The 20,009-nt window shown below is 42.1% G+C and overlaps 1 protein-coding gene and 1 long non-coding RNA gene across 5 annotated transcripts in view; one reads left to right on the forward strand and one right to left on the reverse strand.

Moving 5' to 3' along the window:
• The window catches only part of ARHGAP18 (Rho GTPase activating protein 18), a 190,247-nt gene that overhangs the window by 39,450 nt on the left and 130,788 nt on the right, over positions 1 to 20,009 (forward strand). Inside the window, exon 1 of one of the 4 annotated variants that reach the window (XM_021088426.1) lies at positions 16,210 to 16,422. The exons of 2 other annotated variants lie outside the window; for them this stretch is intronic. In XM_021088426.1, coding sequence (XP_020944085.1) covers positions 16,310 to 16,422 — 113 coding nt within the window. In that variant the 5' untranslated portion in view covers positions 16,210 to 16,309. Of the gene's footprint in view, positions 1 to 16,209; positions 16,423 to 20,009 lie in introns of those variants that run through there. One more of the 4 variants, XM_021088427.1, reaches the window with a different exon arrangement.
• Positions 247 to 19,682, reverse strand: LOC106508849. Its single transcript, XR_001305925.2, has 3 exons — positions 16,455 to 19,682; positions 15,788 to 15,871; positions 247 to 599 (listed from the first exon to the last, which is right to left on the reverse strand). It is a non-coding gene; the product is annotated as an uncharacterized LOC106508849 (long non-coding RNA).

Here is a 20,009-nt window from a genome sequence, read left to right on the forward strand (position 1 = left end):
AGTAGCGAAGTTAATAACATCTCTAATGTCTAGGATTTATAAAGCAAAGGTCTCCTAAAATTAGATGCTTGTAATTTATAATTAGGCTTAATTATAGTTGTTGATTAGCGATGCCAGTGGTGGTTGAACACTGTGCTGTGGGGGAATTACAGACTTGGTGCTTTTTTTCTTGAGGCATGTTTCCCATGCCTTCTGATGCGCCGTAAGATAAAGACAGGCTGAGACTGTTGACCAATTAGTCAGTGCTAGCATGATAGTGATTCTGGTTTATTCAGGAAAGGGGAGGTAAAAGAACAGAATGAAAATGATCCTTTTTCCTTCCTCTTTCAGAGCGCATAGTTGACAGTGCTTCCCACGTTCACAGTGGTAGAGGGTTGCGTTAACAATGACCAGTTCAGTAGGGGAGCTTCGTCTTACCAGAGGCTTCCAGCGTGTATCTTCTCAGCCAAGAAACTGTTCTAGCGAGGATCCACCTGATTTCTCTATTGTGCTTTTCTTGGGGTTTGTGCTGACCTCTCCACCCGCATCTGTGGGCAAGCAGGACTCTTTGGGCTTTTCCTTTGTCCTTGGCTGGATCAGTGGCTTGGACCTGGACACTTCTGCATATCCAATCAAGAAACACTAGTGAGTGACTAAGTCCAGACATTATATTGAGAGTATAGAGATAGAATATCCTACCCTCAAGGATCATGTAATCCTGTAGAGGCCTCGTGTGTGTTACGTGACAGAGAGAGAGGGTGTGTGTATAGGGGAGGGAGATATCAGAAATAACTTAAGCATAACAGGATGAGAGGTAGTCTGGAGGGCCAGGCATAGTCTTTGGGAACATGTTATTGGTGAAATTATCACACGTTGAGGTGTCGTTCATACTTCAGTAATTCAGCTTTTCTTTAGATGGTCCAAGGGAGATCTAAGTTAATACTTAAGCCATCCTTGTGAGAAATAAAGGCTTTCACTTTTTAAAATGCTCCATCACCTACTTGTCTTAGTTCTGCACATTCAACTAAAATGCCCTAAAAAAGGAGTTCCCGTCATGGCTCAATGGTTCACAAATCCAACTGGGAACCATGATGACTGCAGATTCGATCCCAGGCCTCACTCAGTGGGTTAAGGATCCGGTGTTGCCGTGAGCTGTGGTGTAGGTCGCAGACGTGGCTCGGATCCCATATTGCTGTGGCTGTGGTGTAGGCTGGATTAGACCCCTAGCCTGGGAACCTCCATATGCCACGGGTGCGGCCATAGAAAAGACGAAAAAATAAAATGAGATGCCCGAAGAAACAACCTCTGATCCCTCTTATAACAGGACAGGGTTCAGAGAGAGGAGGAAAGTAAGCAGGTGGGGCCAGTGCTTTGCTACAGAGCTGACTGTGGTCCAGGGGGCGTTTAGTTATTGGGACCAAGCATTATCTCGGTGTAAGAGCAAGTCACCTTTGGAACAATCCTGTTGGGAACCTAGAATCTATATAACAAGATTCCAATGACTATATTATAAGCTAACACAAAGTCTGAGAAATATTACTGGGTTAACTTTTCCCTTGAAAGAATCAGACTTGCTCACTGCAGAGAGTGTGTAGAATACTTGGGCGATTAAAATATGGGACCATGGTATCTCTCTTGTCAAATGAAAATAAGGATGAGGGCATCTTGTCTGTTTAATTGAAAGGCATAATAGTGTTCAGAGGACTGTAGCTCTAGTACCGTGCTCAGCTGCTGGTGATTTGTGCTCAGTGTTTCCTTTAATGACACAGCAATGCTCAAACTTGACACAACACAAATCCACTTGAGACGGGAGCTTCGACACAACACAAATCCACTTGAGACGGGAGCTTCGAACTGCACCGTAATATTACTCTTGACAGATGGCCATGAACAGTGTGCCATGGTAAAGAGATGATATGATTGAGTTAAAGGCAGGAGACAGGGGTTCAAATGTGAGCCCTGCTGGTTCTGTCTCTTATAAATTGCTTAATCTTTCTAACTAATCTTTGAGTTTCCTTATTTTGTCAAATGGAGGCACAGAAATGAGGATTAACTGAGAAGAAGTAAAATAGCACAGAAAAGTAAATACATGCATTTTTTTTTTAAGCTGGGGGAATCTAAAAAGTTTGAGATTACTAGCTTATTGTAAGTTCCTTATTTCTTCCTCATTTATTAATTTATTACCATCAGCTAATATAGTGCCTGACACTAGTAAGTGTGTGGCAAAAGTATTTGCAAAATGTGTTCATTGTGTGGCCAAGGAACACATTTTCATAGGAAAATAAACCAGTGAACTGACAATAATTGTGTCATATTTTAGGGCCAATCTAGTAACCCTCTCATTAATTCAGGAAATGAATGGTTAAGAGAGAAGCCCACAACTATCAAAAGATACTTAGATTTAAAAAAAGAGAAAGAAATCTTGCCATTTGCGATAACATGGATGGAATGGAGGCAGTATTATGCTTAGTGAAATAAGTTAGAGAAAGACAAATACTATATGTGATTATTTGTATGCAGAATCTAAAAAAACAAAACAAGGGAGTTCCCATGGTGGCACAGCAGAAACCACGAGGTTGTAAGTTCAATCATTGGCCTCGCTCGGTGGGTTAAGGATCTGGCGTTGCCATGAGCTGTGGTGTAGGTCACAGACATGGCTAGGATCTGGTGTTGCTGTGGTTGTGGTGTTGGCCAGCAGCTGTAGCTCCGATTAGACCCCTTGCCTGGGAACCTCCTTATGCCATGGGTATGGCCCTAAAAAGCAAAAAATAAGTAAATAAAATTAAAAAAACCAAGCAAATATAACAAAACAGACATAAGCTCACAAATACAGAGAACGAGATAGTGGTTGCCAGAGGAGAGTGGGGATAGAGGGAGGGGTGAAATAGGTGAAGGGGATTAAGAGGAACAAACTGCTCGGTATAAAATAGATGGAGAGAGTTTCTTTTGTGGTGCAGCAGAAGTGAATCTGACTATCAGTGAGGATGTGGGTTCAATCCCTGGCCTTGCTAGGTGGGTTAAAGGATCCGGCATTACTGTGAGCTGCGGTGTAGGTTGCAGATGTGGCTCAAATCCCACATTGCTGTGGCTGTGGTGTGGGCCAGCAGCCACAGCCTGATTCGATGCCTACCTTGGGAACTTCCATAGGCCATGAGTACAGCCTTAAAAAGGAAAAAAAAAAAAAAAAAAAAAAAAAGATGGGGAGTTCCCTTATGGTTCATTGGGTTAAGAACTTGGTATTGTCACTCTTGTGGTTCTGATTACAGCTATGGTCCAGGTTCACACTGCATGCTGTAGGCATGGCCAAAAATTAAAAAAAAAAAAAGATAGTTGAGTCACAATGATGTAATGTACAGCACAGGAGATACAGGCAATGTTTTATAATAACTTTGGTGTATACTCTATAAAAATATTGAATTGCTATGCTGTATATCTGAAACAAATATAATATTGTGAGTTAACTATGCTTCCATTAGAAAAAGATAGCTAGGAATTTCCTTCTATTAATTCAAAGTTTGCTGTATCAATTTATAGGACAGGTAAGTGGCTTTGTTATTAAGAAAGTAATGACTGTTTCCATCTGAGATCTCTCAGGTGACAGTAAGTTCACTGGCTGGTATGAAACAGAAATCTGAAAGGAAGTAAGCCTCATCCTTGCCAAGTGACCCAGGGCATATCAGATGGTTTCTAGGACTTCTCTGGGGGTTCATGTGTACTCGTGGAGAACACGGAAACTTGTCCCAGCAGAGCTGGCTTAGTGACAGTGCTGAGCTGTGGGTCAACCAAGAGATGATCCCCAAAGTCCTTCCAGGAGCCCCCAAACTGAGCCAGGAATGTGATGGGTGTAGGTGGTGACATACAAAGTCTGGAAGACTCCAGGCTGGGACAGGTTCCAATTAAACCATGCCCCATTGCAGGACTTCTGTGCCATGAGCCTGAGCCTGAGTCTTCTTTTTAAAGATGACGAAGGACCCACAGATGACCAAATAAAGAAATCTACAGTAGGGTTTTTTTCATGTCGGAGATGGGAGCTTTGCATTTGAAATCAGTCATTTTAACTCCTTGGAGCGAAGGCACCTTTGTGTTTTTCCACGAGAAACTGCTGGCTTGTTCCATCCCTGGAAGAGCTGACTACTCCATGCTCTGTGCTCCCTCTTAACCTTGCAGTCTTTGGTCCAGAGCACTAACTCGATGGCTTTTGTGGTTGTTAAAATTGCTGTTTTCTGATAACATGTTTACTAACTCTTTGATAACATGGCCTTGAGGGTTGAGGCAGTGCTAAGCATATAGTAGTTAAGTGAATATGTAACTTACTGGCTGAATAAATGTATCAGTATCATTTATTAAAGTTTGGAAATACTTGGCAGATCTTAAAGGAATCAAATTTGTGACTTTTTGGTGAAGGGAAAGAATTGGTTCTACTTGGTCATTCTATTTGTGTGTTTATTCTAAGATGTATATATTTGTTTCATTTGCAGTTGAACATCTCTGAAATTGTGATACAGCTTACAGACTGGTAGTTTTCATAACATTATTGGCAGTATTTTTCTTTCCTGGTGCTTTGCAAAATAATGACTGATAGGTCTAAAAAGGGATATGTTTCTTTAGATTTGGTAAACTACAAAAATAATCTGTAGCCCATCTTAATAACGCATGTGCCGCCATATGTACAGGATAGAATTATGGGAAAATGGGAAAAGCATGTATATCAGAGGAATTTTATAGTCAATCCTGGGTCTGCCTTAAAAAAAAATTCTAAACAATGACCTCACCCTGATCTTAATCTTTGAGTTTCAGTGTCCTCATCTGTACGATGAGACTATATGCATTATATGAATCTGCATATAATTAGGGATCTCCACTAAATAGATACTCCATGAGCTGGGAGTTTCTGTTGTGGCGCAGCGGAAATGAATCTGACTAGGAACCATGAGGTTGCGGGTTCGATCCCGGGCCTCACTCAGTGGGTTAAGGATCCAGCATTGCCGTGAGCTGTGGTGTAGGCTGGCAGCTGTAGCTGCAATTGGACCCCTAGCCTGGGAACCTCCATATGCTGTGGGTGCAACCCTAAGAAGGCAAAAGACTAAATAAATAAATTCATAGATAGATAGATATTCAATGAGCAGATTCATTGAATGCCTTTTACTTATTTTCTTTTAATCACCTCCACCAGCTTATCAGTTGTACTTGAGAACAGCCCTGTCAGGTAAGAACATGGAACTTCGGTTTTCCTGGTTCAGAGACAGAGCCTTAGCAGCTGAAGTGGGTTGAAGGAAAGACCTCCGTAGGGCCTTTGGTTTCCCACTGTCCCCCAGGGCTCCCTTCGGGTCCACACAGGCAACTTCCACATAGGTGAGAGTTCAGCTTCTTTTTTGTTGATGAATTTCCCTAGGCAGCCTGGGTAACAGTTTTACACAGCACCTGAATAACAATATCGCACACTACATCCTTTTTGGAGAGGATTTCACCTCTTGCCCTTATCCTGTAAACAAGGATGGGCCTCTATTTAAAGAAGAGGAAAAGGAAGAGGGAAAAGGATATTATATCACCTGGCCTCGCAATTTTCGAGGCAGATGTTTTCCTCATCTCATTGTTCACAGAAAATCGGTTCAAGGTGGTATCAACCAAATGTTCAAAAATACTGTGATTCATCCATAAGTTCACACTGTTCTTTTGTTGATAGGGCAAAACTATAAGGATAGATTGAAATTAAAGATCGGTCCTAAAACCTCAGGGCTTGGTGCAAAACTGAAAGCAAGTTATCAGGACTGTACAATGAGAGACCAATGGGCTAATATCCAGGGGATGCTGGAGCTGCAGGCCTTAAAAATCCAGGATGGAGTCACTGGTCGTCACTGTGGTAATTGCTTTTATATTTTCTCAGCTTGGTCTGAGAAATTTCAAGATCTTTTTTTAAGCCTCAGCATTTCTTTTTCTATTCGGTAATCACATATCTTTTTTCTTTTGTTTTAGGGCCACCCAAGGCTTATGGAAGTTCCCAGGCTAGAGGTCAAATTGGAGCTGTAGCTGCCAGTCTACACCACAGCCACATCAACGTTGGATCTGAGATGCATCTGCGACCTGCACCACAGCTCATGGCAACGCTGGATCCTTAACCCATTGAGTAAGACCAGAGATCAAACTCGCATCCTCATGTGTACTGGTCGGATTCATTTCCACTGTGCCACAACGGGAACTCCAGTAATCACGTTTTTTTAATTAGGTTGCAAATGGATCAAATAACAAGGAAATTGACTTATTTTAGTAATAAAATGTCATCAAACCTAAATGAAAAGGAAATGAGTGCCTTCTGTTTGAAATTGCAGTTGGGTTTCTGAGTGAGCCTAGCCTGCTTCCAGACTCTACCAAGGGCTAGCTCTGTGATCTGGGGAAATGCCTGGATGCCTCCTAAAGCTTTAGTGCCTCTGTCTATAAGATGGTAGATTGGGAGAAAATACTCCAAAGGGCCTAGCAAGTACCTGGAACTTAAGAGTTGCTCAGAAAATTCACCTTTCCCATCTTTCTTCTTCTCTTTCTTTTTAATCCTTTTTTATTTTTATTTTTTATTTTTTTTTTTAAGGCTTTACCTGTGGCATATGGAAGTTCCCAGGCTAGGGGTTGAATCAGAGCTTCAGCTGCTGGCCTACACCACAGCCACAGCAGCATGAGATCTGAGCTAATTCTGTGACCTGCACCACAGCTCAGGGCAACACTGGATCCTTAACCCACTGAGTGAGTCCAGGGATCAAACCCACATCCTCATGGATACTAGTTGGGTTCATACCCACTGCCACAACAGGAACTTGTGTAAATCCTTCAATCTTGATCGAAAACTTCCATTGTTTGAAGCAGTTTGGAAGCTGAAGTGTTCTAAGCGCACGCCCATTGTGGAAGTTAAGCATCCTTGAGAAATGGGTAAGTGCTGTGACTTGTCTATGAGGCAGGCACAAGACAGAAACCCTTTGGGCAGATAGTTCTCTTGGGGAGAGATGGCTAGAGACCTAAAACTTGAAGTCGGAAAAAGTTTTCAACATTTTCCTCACCTAGCAGCTGTTACCAGGTATTTCATAACCACACATTTCCTGAGGCCTTCCTGCCCTGGGGACATGTCAGAGCTGTCCTCCAAACAACTTTGTTTAAACCATTCATATCTAATGTCTCGTCTCTATTCATCTAGGTTAGAAACCATAGGGTCATTTTGGACCCCTTCCATTCCCACTTACACCTGTCTGCCAGTTCCTAAAGATGCTGTTCCTGCAGGTCTGTGCACTGCCACTGCTGTCGGTGGCATGGCTTGGGAGAGAAGACGATCAGACAGGTCTGCCACTGTTGTCATCTTACAGCACCCCCCAAACCAACAAACTCTGCTGTCATGACCTAGGGCATCTCTCGTCTCCATCATTTTCCTCCTATCCATGCTATTTACAGCTACCATAATGTTCTTTCTTATAGTATAGTTGATTTTGATGCTGACTCTGTAATCTTTGATTACTCCCCACTGCCTATGGAATGTAGACTAGCTAGTTGCAAGGCGCTGAAAGTCCTTAAACATCTGGCATGAACTTACATATTTTTACGTTTAATCTTCTATCCTGTCTCCCTTTGCCCATTTGCATTCTTCACAGCACTTTGGCTGTGAACCCGCCTTGACTTTGTATAAGCAATCATCCTGAACCTGGGCCTTTGCTTCTTTGGTCCTCTCTCCTTGTGAAAAGCCAGGCACTACCCACCCTAATTCAATATCTAGTGAGTTGTTATTATTTGAACTGAGTTTAAGAGTATTTCCTTTGATTGCACAATAATGTTTAATGCAGAAAGCTTGGGGGAAAATTACATATGCACATTTTAACTTTGTCCTCTTCCTTGAAACTTTAATAGATCTTGGAGTTATTTACCTCCTGGGCATTGTTCCCTTAGCATTTGGGTTATGCTTTTCCTTTATTTCTTTGTTTATTTTTACATTTACTATTACTCAATGCTTGATATTATAAATACATACACACTTGTCCATCCTAATTGAAAATGAACTGCTGGGGGCTGGGTTGTAGCTGACGCATTAATACCTCTCTTAGTTTATCTCTTTGAAGTGAGCCAGTGGCTATGCAGTGTAACTGCATGTGTCTTTAGTGAAACCATGGGCAGCTAGAGAACTTTTTTTTTTTTTTGGAGACAGGCCTGCTAGTCTTCCTCCAGTACCCCAGCAGACCATTGCTGGTGTCTAGTGTCTGCTCTTGGGACATTTGAGAAGTCTTTGTTGGGCTCATTTGTGCCTCTAGTTCACATCGAGGTGGTAGAACGTTTGCTGTGGTCTGAAACCTTTGGAAAAGGCTGTTTAAATGTTTGCTGGTGACTATCAAGTTTCCTTCTAATATATGAATGCTTATAATGGACTCTGTGGCTGTCTCTCTTGAAAGAAATCAAGTCCTAGAGGGCTCTGTCTTTGTCACTTTATTTGTTCCAAGTGATGTATTTACTTGGTCACCACAGTTTATTTTGATGATCTTTGCAAGTAGTACTTTAAGGGGTGGACTGGCGGTAAGAGAATTCAGGTACATGTCTCATTTTTCTTACCAAAAAATGTGGCTCTGCTGTCTTGATTTGAATTCTTGATAACTTACATGTGATATCAATTTCCCAGAACATCACAGAGTATGATTTAAACTCAAAGACTTGGAAGGTTATATTCATCTTCTGGAAAAAAAATTTTTTTAAAGCCACTTCTGTTTAAGAGGGAAAGGCAATGTGATATAATGTGTGTTTGGAAACAAAGAATAATCTACCTTTGTCACACCAAGGTACTTCTCTTTCTGCTTTTCTTCTGTTGTGTCAATGTGTGATAAAAGCAGTTCTTTATGAATAGATTTAGTGTACAGTGTTTGTAAAGTATTGGATGCATATATAAAATGTATTGTGACATGCTTGGGAGGGTAATAACTGGAAGAAATTTTATTATATTTAATGTTACTTATGAATCCTTACCTGCAGGAATGTGACATACCTAATATTAAAAATAATTTCGTTATTGGGAAAGAAAAAAATGTATATCTTACACACTTTTAAAGAAAAATACAAACATGAAATACAGTCAGCAGGAAGACAGGTTGATGATGGAAAATAATATAATTTTCTGCTTTATGTAATGGAATTCAATTCTTTTTCACTAGTTGAATTATAGAGAATCTTATAGATTTTGGGGGGGTGGGGGGATGGAAGAGAAATGTTAATTATTTAGCAGGAATGATTTGCCGGAACCAGATATCAGTTCTTATAACATTTGTTTTGTCTTTTTTGTCTTTTTAGGGCCATACCTGTGGCATATGGAGGTTCCCAGGCTAGGGGTCAAATCAGAGCTGTAGCCACCGGCCTACGCCACAGCCACAGCAATGCAGGATCCGAGCCGTGTCTGAGACCTACACCACAGCTCCTGGCAATGCCGGATCCTTAACCTACTGAGCGAGGTCAGGGATCAAACCCTCAACCTCATGGTTCCTAGCCAGATTCATTTGTGCTGCGCCAAGATGGGAATTCCTGTAAATGACATTTTGATTGAGCCCGGGACTGTGTGTTGAGGCAGTCTCTGAACTTGAGCAGTTTATACTGCAGGAAAGTCCACCTTCTGGTGGCAGTGTGTGGCATTTTCCTGCACTCTTGGAGTCTGGGCTTTGTAACCATCTGCCTGATAGCTTTTGCCTAACCTTTTGTTCCTTGGCAGCTGCTCTAATAAAAGAAGTAGTTTGGAGGAGGTATGGATAAGCTTTGGATGACCTCAACCCTGTGATTTGGGTCTTTTAAAAAATTTCAGAAAGCCAAGATCCTCATGGGTATAGCTGTGTTCTTTGAGCCTTTGTTTCCAGCCAGCTAGCCAAATTATTAAATAGAATGATGATGGCAAATAACTCTTCTAGATATTTTAAGAGCGTATTTCAGGAACACGAACAGTTTGGGGCTAGGATATTATATGATGAGAGCTTTCTCAGAGTGAGGTATGGGGCATTTAGGTGAAAATCCTTTACAGTAATGTCTAGAGCAATGGTTCTTCATCTTTTCTGGAGGTGTATTGAGAATTCTGGAGGCATGTGAACCCTGGTTCCAAAAGAAAAATAACAAATTTTTGGATATAATTTACTTACTTCATATGACATTTATTCTTTCACAGGAATAAATTTCCAGTGAATTAAGTAAATTATAACCAGTAAAGCAAATTCATTATACCCAATCAGGTCAGTATATTGTCCCATAATTATACAGAGACAGTATTTTGATGATTCTGCAGGGCCATTAAATGTAAAATAAATCAATATTTTTTTGGGGAAACAAAAGTCTTGTCTGTAAACTGATTAATAGGACCTTTTTTTTTTCCCCCAGTGAAATTATGCTTTTGTAATCTACTTCAGGACAAGACTTTTGTATTGGTATAAAATGAGTCATTGTTCATAAGCAAAATACTGCCTTTCCAGAATGTACCTGTTTCCAGATACACTTCACTCTTCCTTACTTGATTCTTCTAAATGCCAGGTGTTTGCAACACGGGTCCCATTGTATTCAGCAGTGAAGAGAAAACCAAATGAGAGTTTAGGGTCATGGCTTTCTTTTTCTTATTGTGGCTGATGTTCAGTTTAGGCTAGTTTTGACATGAGGTGGATTTGCCGTGAAGCTAAATCAAGGTAAAATCTTGCGAAGCCCCTTCTAAAACCCAGTGTTTAAGAAATTCTAAGCTTTAGGGTCCAAAAACCTAGATCTGCCTTTGCTTGATATTTAAAAAAAAAAAAAATTAATGAAAAGAAAAAGGGGAGTGGAGCCATGGTGCAGTGGGTTAAGAATCCACTGTAGCAGCTCAGGTCATTGTGAAGTTGTAGGTTCTATCCCCTGGCTCAGGAACTTCCACAGGCTGCAGATGGCGGCCATTAAAAAATTAATTTTAAAAATTAATTTAAAAACATTAAAAATTTAAGGGGGAAAAAAAAAAGGGAAAGTGATGTTTAGGAGTTCTCTGGTGGCCTAGTTGTTAAAGATCCAGCATTGTCACTGCTGTGATGTAGGTTCAATCCCTCACCCAGGAACTTCGACATGTTGCAGGTATGGCCAAAAAAAAAAAAAAAGAGAGAAAGAAAAGGAATGTTTGCAATCATAATGGCCAGAGGACTTTTCTTTCATTTCCATCAGTGGGAACAATTTTAGGGGAGTTCCCTTCATGGCTCAGCAGTTAATGAGCCCAACTAGGATCCATGAGGATGCAGGTTCAATCCCTGGCCTCACTCAGTGGTTTAAGGATCTGGCATTGCTGTGGCTGTGGCGTAGGCTGGCGGCTACTGTGGATGCAGCCCTAAAAGAGCAAACAAACAAACAATTTGAGGTATGATGGCATAACGATGATGCCATTTTACCCAAGTGTGTAGACTGTGCCACACCCCGCTACTAATTTCACATAAAAAAAAGTTTCAAAGTACCAGAAAAAAACGAATGTGATTGTTCCTGACCTCCACAGAATTGCGCTTACATCAATATTCCATTTGGTAAAACACTTTAGATTCGCCATAGATTATTTTACCTCATTAATTATTCATGTAGGCTTTTTCATAAAAGAGTCAGTTCCAGGACGGCCGTAACCTTTATAATGTTTAAGAGCTCAGGCTCAATGGTTCTATAAACCTAGGTTGACAAGTCGTGGTTCTGCCACCTCCTAGGTGGGGTGACCTCACATTCTTCATCTCTAAAGTAGGCAGAATTCTAATCTAATCTCTAATTCTTATCTCTGAGTTTGTGGTGACAATTACATGAGACTACATGGGCCAGGTCTAGCAAAGAGCACACACTCAAACTTTGGGTATTGTTACTGATTGGTAGTAAGCTTTTAACTATAAGGTCTTTTCCAGATGTTTGCCAAGAAGCCTAAATTAGCCTCTGGCAAGAGCAGTTAGAAATCATTCCAGGCATGGCTAGTATGTTGTTGTTCCTGGAGGAATAGTTAAGAAAATAAACTTTGGAAATGATGCAGAAATGTGTAGAGCTGTCCAGAGAGAAGGAAAAGGCTTTTTCCTTGTTGCTCCAGAGATGGAATTAGTAATAATGAAGGGAATTTCCAAGGAAGTAGGTTTAAATTCTGTGTACGGAGTAGTTTTCAGTCACAGCTCCTCAGGACAGCATGGGCTTACTGGCAAACTCCCAGAATTACTCATATGAAAGCTTGATAAAACATCAGGTGGGAAATATTAGAACACTCCCTCTTCGTTAGTTAATGCTGCTATATGAATCTAGGCTTTGTCACCTATGTAAACTGTAACTTCACCGTTGATGATTCAGTTATTCAAGTTCTTGTTATTGGTTGTGGTTTTTTTTTTTTTTTTTTTTTTTGTCATTTTAGGACTGCACCTGAGGCATATGGAAGTTCCCAGGCTAGGGGTCGAGTTGGAGCTGTTGCCTCTGGCCTACACTACAGCTCACAGCAACACTGGATGCTTAACCCACTGAACAAGGCCAGGGATCAAACCTGCATCCTCATGGATGCTAGTCAGATTCGTTTCCTCTGAGCCAAGACAGGAACTCCTTGTTATGTTACTGTAAATTGAGTTTAACTTTGCCAGTTGGAAGGTCGGTTTTCACATTGCCCTGTGTCCTGATACAGGCTTCCAATCATGTTAGCGAGTTTGTTTGAATATACACATTCTCCTCAGTTAATTCCATTAAAGCGACAGACACACCTCGAGGGAAAAAATGTGACAAATGATGTTGGTTCTGTTGTCGTTTTGATACCCTGCAAATACAATTCCACACTACTACGTAGGCTCCTAAATTGAAATATGAAAACCAGTTAATAAACCATTCACTAGCAATGAACCTCAGAATTATTTTTTCCCATTATTTCTGAACGTGGTCGCCAAATTATTTGAGATTGCAATACTATATCCACCCTGTTTATAACTGATTTGCGTATATAAATGACAGCTTCCTTTTTCCTTCCTGTGTCATTTAGTACATCCCATTTGAAGGGAATGAATGAAATGAATGAATAAACTGTCTTGATGTTGTTAATTACTTCGTGAGATGTTTCATAACAGGAAGGTGTTTGGCATGCAGTCAAGAGCTTGGAATATGAACCTCTTCAAGGACATTTAAAGTCATTGCAGAAGAGAGTAAAAATAATACTTTTTTTTTTTTTTTTCCATAAAATGCCTATGAGGAAGAAGGATGTGGTATGAGGGATGGATTAGCTAACTCTTGGTCGGGCTTTAGGGGTAAAACAGGAATAGCCTTTCAAGAGAGTATGTTGGTGGTAAGGTTTGTTTCTGTGATGGTTACAAGAAAATTCTGAGAACAGTTTTTCATCTACTTGAGCCTTTTGTTTTGTTTTGTTTTTGGCTTTTTACAGCTGCACCCGTGGGATATGGAAGTTCCCAGGCTAGGGGTTGAATCTGAGCTATAGCTGCCACAGCCATAGCAATGCAGGATCTGAGTCACATCTGCAGCTTACACCACAGCTCATGGCAACACTGGATCCTTAACCCACTGAGCGAGGCCAGGGATTGAACCCGCAACCTCATGGTTACCAGTTGGATTTGGTTCTGCTGTGCCACAATGGGAACACCTACTTGAGCCTATTTTATGAGGCTAAGTAGACCCAGGGCACAAGCCTACCAGCTGTCTCCCTGTGACAGGCAACATTCGTAGGCCAGTAAACACAGAGCTTATTAGGAGGAAAGGAGGAGTCCAGAGGATTTCCATGTACCTGAATGCTAAATTGGCAGGATTCAAATTTTATATAACACGCTATGTAAATCAGTGTGTACCACATTTGATTTTATGCCTCACAAAAAATTAAAAAGCGTGGCTACCATGAACCCAAATGTTATTGTGTGCTAGTAAAATCTATTTCATTTTGCATGTTGTCATTTATGATTAAACAAGTGGAGAGAGTATAATTGGGCAAAGATATTTCTGTTAAAACTGGACAGAATCTCCCATTATCATAAATTATGAGAGCTGGCAGCACTCATGGCTGTCCATAGGCCTGTATGACCCTGACAGACTGAGGATGTAGCAAAGGAAGAAGGGAAAAATAGAAAAATAAAGAAGATAAAAAGGAGATCTAGGGAAGTAAGGTAAAGGCCGGAGTGATGGAGAGGAAAACAGAGAAGAAGAGGGTTTTTAAAAGATAGAGTGTATGTATGGAGTTCCTGTCGTGGCTCAGTGGTTAACAAATCCGACTAGGAACCATGAGGTTGCGGGTTCAATCCCTGGCCTCACTCAGTGGGTTAAAGATCTGGCGTTGCCATGGGCTGTTGTGTAGGTTGCAGTCATGGCTCGGATCCAGTGATGCCGTGGCTGGTGGTGTAGGCCCGAAGCTATAGCTCCAATTCCACCCCTAGCCTGGGAACTTGCATGTCCCAGGGGTGTGGCCCTAAAAAGCAAAAATAAATACATAAATAAACTTATTTATGAGGAAGATGGTATAGATCATAAAAACTGCCACCAGCAAAAACCACTTCAATTCAGGCTATTAGGCATATTAAAGAAAGTGCATAACTTTTGCACTTTATTTCCTTACCTACTGGACAAGGAACAGCATGGTGGATAAAAAGAATGGAATTTAGCCTAGAATTCTGTTTGATTCTAGCTTCTGGCACAGAGCAATTGTGTTATCTTAGACAAGTTACTTAATCTGCCCCTCAGCCTCACTTTCCTGCAGGCTTACAACTTCTATGTTGTAAGGGGGGTGTGTGCATGTGAGAGAGAGATAGGGAGGGAGGGATAGAAGAAAGGAAAGGAGAGGGAGAGAAGGGTGGACAGGGGAAAAAAGAATTCAACTGAATTGAATGAGAATACATGTAAAACACCCGTCACAGAGACAAGCCTGGCATAGAGTATGCCCTCAACAAATAGTAAGTACTTTTTTGGGGTGGGGGGTGTCTTTTTTTAAACCTCCCCCCCACCCCCTGGCCCCTGCAGCATATGGAAATTCCCAGCCAGGGGTCCACTGAGCGAGGCCAGAGGTTGAACCCACATCAGAAACTCCTTTTTTTTTTTTTGGTCATTTTTGGCCCCGCTGCATATGGAGCTCAGATCAGAGCCACAGTTGTGACCTAAGCCACAGCTGCAGCAATGCAGGATCCCTAACCCACTGTGCTGGGCAAGGGATGGACCCCACATCCCAGGGCTCCCAAGAGGCCGTAGATCCTATTGTGCCACAGCAGGAGTTTCTGAAGGGTATTTTGTTAAAAGCAGAAGGTAAGGGAGTTCGCTTTGTGCTTCAGCGGGCTATGAACCAGACCAGTATCCATGAAGGTACAGTTTGATACCTGGTCTCTTTCAGTAGGTTAAGGATCCACATTGTGGTGAGCTCTGGCTTAGATTAGACCCCTAGCCTGAGAGCTTCCATGTACTGCAGGTATGGCTCTAAAAAGCAAAGGAAAAAAACGTGAAACAACCAAAACATGACATTGGCTTTTTTTTTTTTTTTTTTTTGATCTTTTTGTCATTTCTTGGGCTGCTCCCACAGCATATGGAGGTTCCCAGGCTAGGGGTCTAATCAGAGCTGTAGCTACCAGCCATAGCCACAGCCACAGCCACAGCAACGCGAGATCCGAGCTGCGTCTGCAACCTACACCACAGCTCACTGCATCGCCGGCCCCTTAACCCACTGAGCAAGGCCAGGGACCGAACCCCCAACCTCATGGTTCTTAGTCGGATTCGTTAACCACTGCGCCACAGCGGGAACTCTGGCATTGGCTTTTATGTGAATGAAAATGACATTCCAGGTACCCATCATTTTTATGAGGTCATTTTTAACGCAAGAAGTAGCCTTTCTTGTTACCTGAATCGCAGTTTTGCCTTGCAGGTTCGTTGGGTGTTGCTATGGTTCATTTTAATCCCAGCTCTGAAGGGTTCAAGAAGAGTCCTTATTCGTGTTACATGAAGGTAGCAGAAATTATCAGATGGAAACAGGAATTTAGAAGAGGAAAAAAAGGCTCTGCTGTAATTCATTGTTTCCTAATCGAGACGACTCGTGCCTACAGTGATGAGAGGTGGCTGCAATTTGGCAATTTAACCAGATCATAATAACTCGGGGTCGGGGCAGCAAGGCCCCCCTCCACGCCCCCCCCCCCCCATCTGACGCACTCTGGCTGGGATTGTCCTGGGCTGGGACACTGCTCTGAGTCACCGGTCTCCCCATTGGAGAGCCAGGCGCTGGGGAGGCCCCGCCCCTCCCGTGTGAATCGCTGGCCTTGCGGGGGAGGAGCCGGCTGATGCTAATGAGCGGAGTTGTTGGGCGAGCCAGGAACTTCATTCCCCTTCTCTGTGTCAGGATCGCAGAAATTATGCCCCTTCTCTCACCATGAGCTGGCTGTCCAGTTCTCAGGGGGTTGTGCTCACTGCCTACCACCCCAGCGGCAAGGACCAGGCCGTGGGGGGCAGCCATGGCAAGGGAGGGGAGGAAGCCGCCGCGAGGTAAGCCGGAGAGCAAAACAAAACCCTCTTACCTGCTCCGGGAAGAAAGTGACAGGGAAGTTGGTGTGTAGAGAGGAGTCGACATCCGCAGGTCTCAGGTCGCAGCTAACCTCGTGCAGCAGCAGTAAGACTGGGGTGGGGTTTTCTGTACTTTGCATCTCACCTAGTCTGAAACCACCCCTACCCTGACTGGTGCTAACGATAGGATAAGAAGGAACTGGGGCGATGGCTGTCAGGCTTCTTGCTCAGCAGGTGCCTTTGCAAATGCTGGAAGATCAAATAGCTGTATTTGAAACACTTCCTATGAGTTGGAATTCTTGAATGGGCTCAAGGCCCAGCCACTGGAACTGCTGCTTGGGAAGGGTGCCAGCAGGCAAGGGGGCCGTTCAGTGTACAATCTGTTGTTGTTAGAGAGTGTGTGTATTTTTTTCTCCTTCTTAACTGAAAGAAAGCAAACTTCTTAGGCAGAAAGCCCAAGACACTGGCCTGTGGCAATATGTTTGTCAGTTCTTTGGTGTATGTGGATTTTTTTGTTGGTGGGGGGAGCTTGCAGAAATGTTTTGTCAGGAAGCAGGACTCTGCTGCCAGAGTGACCTGTGGTTAATGTTAAATCACTTTATAGGCAGAGAAGGCGAATGTTCTATAGACCACTGAGGTGCAAAGAGTGCCTTTCTCTCTGTACTTTGTTCTGTTTTTCCAAGGGTTTTTTTTTTTTTTTCCCTTCTCCTTCCTTTCCTTAATGACCTTCTCACTAGCCAAACATTTTTACCCTTGTCTTAGATATAAATTGTAAATATTGGCCTAGAAGCTTGCAAAGAGCAAATGCTCACCTAATAGGGTTGAACACTAAATTAGTTATCAGTAAGCACATTTCCTCCTTGATGTTTAATGTGATAATAAAACCTTCTTTGTTCTTCTGTGACTTATGCTTATGCCTTAAGCTGGAATAATGCCTTCTTTCATTTGTTTTAAAATCCCCAGATGTGGGGGAGGGAAATACAAGTCAAAGAAATGGCTGTAATGCTCTTTAGGTTCCCAGGCTGACCAGAGTGTTTTCCTCACATAGCAACCACCATATGTATTCCATTTTATTAACTCATTATCAAAGATAAAAGGGATTTGCTGCTTGTACTTTGGATGTGTTGTCATTGTATTTTCTGTCATGTTAAGTATTTTCTGTGAGAGGTCATAGAGTCTTCTCCTCCATTTTTCTGGAGAACACTAACTGGAGAGTAATCTTTCAGCAGTAAGCAGACCGCAATGCCAGTTGCTTCCTGTCCATAGTTTGGGCTCCCCAAGACAGAAGTGCCAGAATTGTGCAAACTTAGCACATTCTCCAAAGACTTTACTCTGGGATGGCCTGGGGATCCAAGCTGAATTTTAGATCTTGATTGTTTAGAGTGAAAAGAACCTAAGGGACCTTGAGTCCTGACCTCTCATTTTTTCCCTTGAGATCTCAGACTCCAGGGATTAGGCCATTGCAAGGTCTGCTATTCTAGGGTTTTGCCTGGGGCTGCACATCAAGGTCTGGAGACTTCCGGTAATGTTTGCAGTTTTGCAGCATGTTGTGGGTGGCCTATACTTGAGTGGGTTGAAGGAACAAAAGAGAGGAACTAATCATCCTCAATCTAGACTAGAGCAGAATCCAGAGATACCAAGGTGGCAGGCAAGGTGGCCTACTCACATAGGGAGCCCCCTTCATGGGGCTGCAGCACCAGGTCTGTTCCCAAGTGCCTCTCCCACTGGCTGCCATATTGCCTGCCCATTCTGGCCCCAAATTCCCACCACTGAATTAGAATCCTAAGCTGGAAAGCTGGGAGTCATGGTTTGAGGACTAGCAGGAAAGGCTGGGAGGGGAGAGGAGGGGCAGTCCTTCCTGGCTTTTACCCTTAAGGTTGAAATTATTTTTCAGATAAGCTTAGGGTTTCTTTGGGAGGCAGCTTCTTTAGCCTGGAAGGGTTGAGATATTTCAGTTGGAATGGGAAGGGGATGGGTGGAGGGAGGAGGGGTTTGAGACTGGAATGGGGTCAGGAGTGACCTCCCTAAAGGTGAGAGGGGATGTGCACAGAGCTTTGGCTCTGGCCGCGTTGGTCAACTGGTACCTTGAGCGTTGGAAAGCTGCTCTGAGGCGCAGTGTTGATGGAGGATATTAACTTCAAAAGGCTCTTCAAAAGTCAAAACCAAAAGAACTCTTAAAAAGAGACAAAAATTAGACTCTATGTTCCCATCAACCTATTTAGCAGTTGTTGAAGGGACCACGGAAGTCTAATTTGGCTTATTGAAAGACTTTGTCTCTTCTAAATAATATGCACTTTAAAAAACATTGTTATTTTTTGTCTTTTTTTGGGGGGCCTCATGGGTTCCTAGGCTAGGGGTAGAATTGGAGCTGAAGCTGCCAGCCACAGCCACAACAACAGCTGGAATCGAGCTGCATCTGTGACCTACACCACGGCTCATGGCAACACTGGATCCTCAACCCACCGAGCAAGGCCAGGGATCGAACCCAGGTCCTCATAGGTACTAGTCGGGTTGTTAACCACCGAGCCACGATGAGAACTCCAATAATATGCACTTTGATGAACTACTTAAATATTCAGGAAGATGAACTTGTGTATATGACATTTGAAAAGTATAAAGGGTTGTGTATGTGATTTAGGGTATTTATAGAAAGTGTTTGATTTTTAGCTCTAAGTTACCTAGTTCTTTTTTATTGTTGTTTTGGTCTTTGAGAAAGCTGGGATAATAAGGATTTAATACTTTTGTAAGTAATCTGTTGGTCTAAAATTCCCTCCATTCCATTCAATTATCCGTCTTTATCAGGACACATTCATTGGATGCCTGATTAAGGAATTCTTCCTACTCCTGGTTAGAGCCTCTCAAATATTTACAGAATTCTGTTTTCAATTTTTTGTTATATTTCTTTCTGAAAACATTAGGATTTGAAGAAATATGCTAACATTAGTTGTTCTGACTGACATGGACATAGTCAAATGTTTTCAGAGGAAACCACTTTTTATGAGGAGCTATATTTATAAGACTTTGTTTACTTGTTAATTTTCAAGTGCATTTCTTAATGTTTACTTTTGCAAAGCAGTTTTTCAAAGAATACTTGTCTAGTCTTATTCTCCCTTGGCTTTCCTGTCATTAAAAAAAAAAAAAAAACTATTCTGTTTGCTTTCTATTGGTTTTTGCTAATATTTGATAAAAATTAATGTCAAATGATATTTTTCTATTGGACCTTTTTTGTTTTTGTTTTTTAGTTTGGGTTTTTTTTTTTTTTTATTTTTTTTATTTTGACTGTGCCTGCGGCCACATGTAGAAGTTCCCTGGCCAGGGATCAAACCTGCACCAACAGCAGTGACAACATGGCATCCTTAACCTGCTTAGCCACCAGGGAACTCCTCTTATTGGGCCTTTTAACTCTATTTATTGTATAAGATATTTTTATGTCTCCTGCAAATAAATGTGTGGCATTTATCATGTAAGACCTTGTTGTGTCGACCCCATTTGCCATTGGTGTTGGGCAAGGAGAACCAAGAGGCACTAGGTTATGGTGACATAAACCCTGAAGCTCTGGACTTGGGGGG

This window comes from Sus scrofa, chromosome 1, assembly GCF_000003025.6.
Source record: "Sus scrofa isolate TJ Tabasco breed Duroc chromosome 1, Sscrofa11.1, whole genome shotgun sequence".
Classification (NCBI taxonomy): Eukaryota; Metazoa; Chordata; class Mammalia; order Artiodactyla; family Suidae; genus Sus; species Sus scrofa.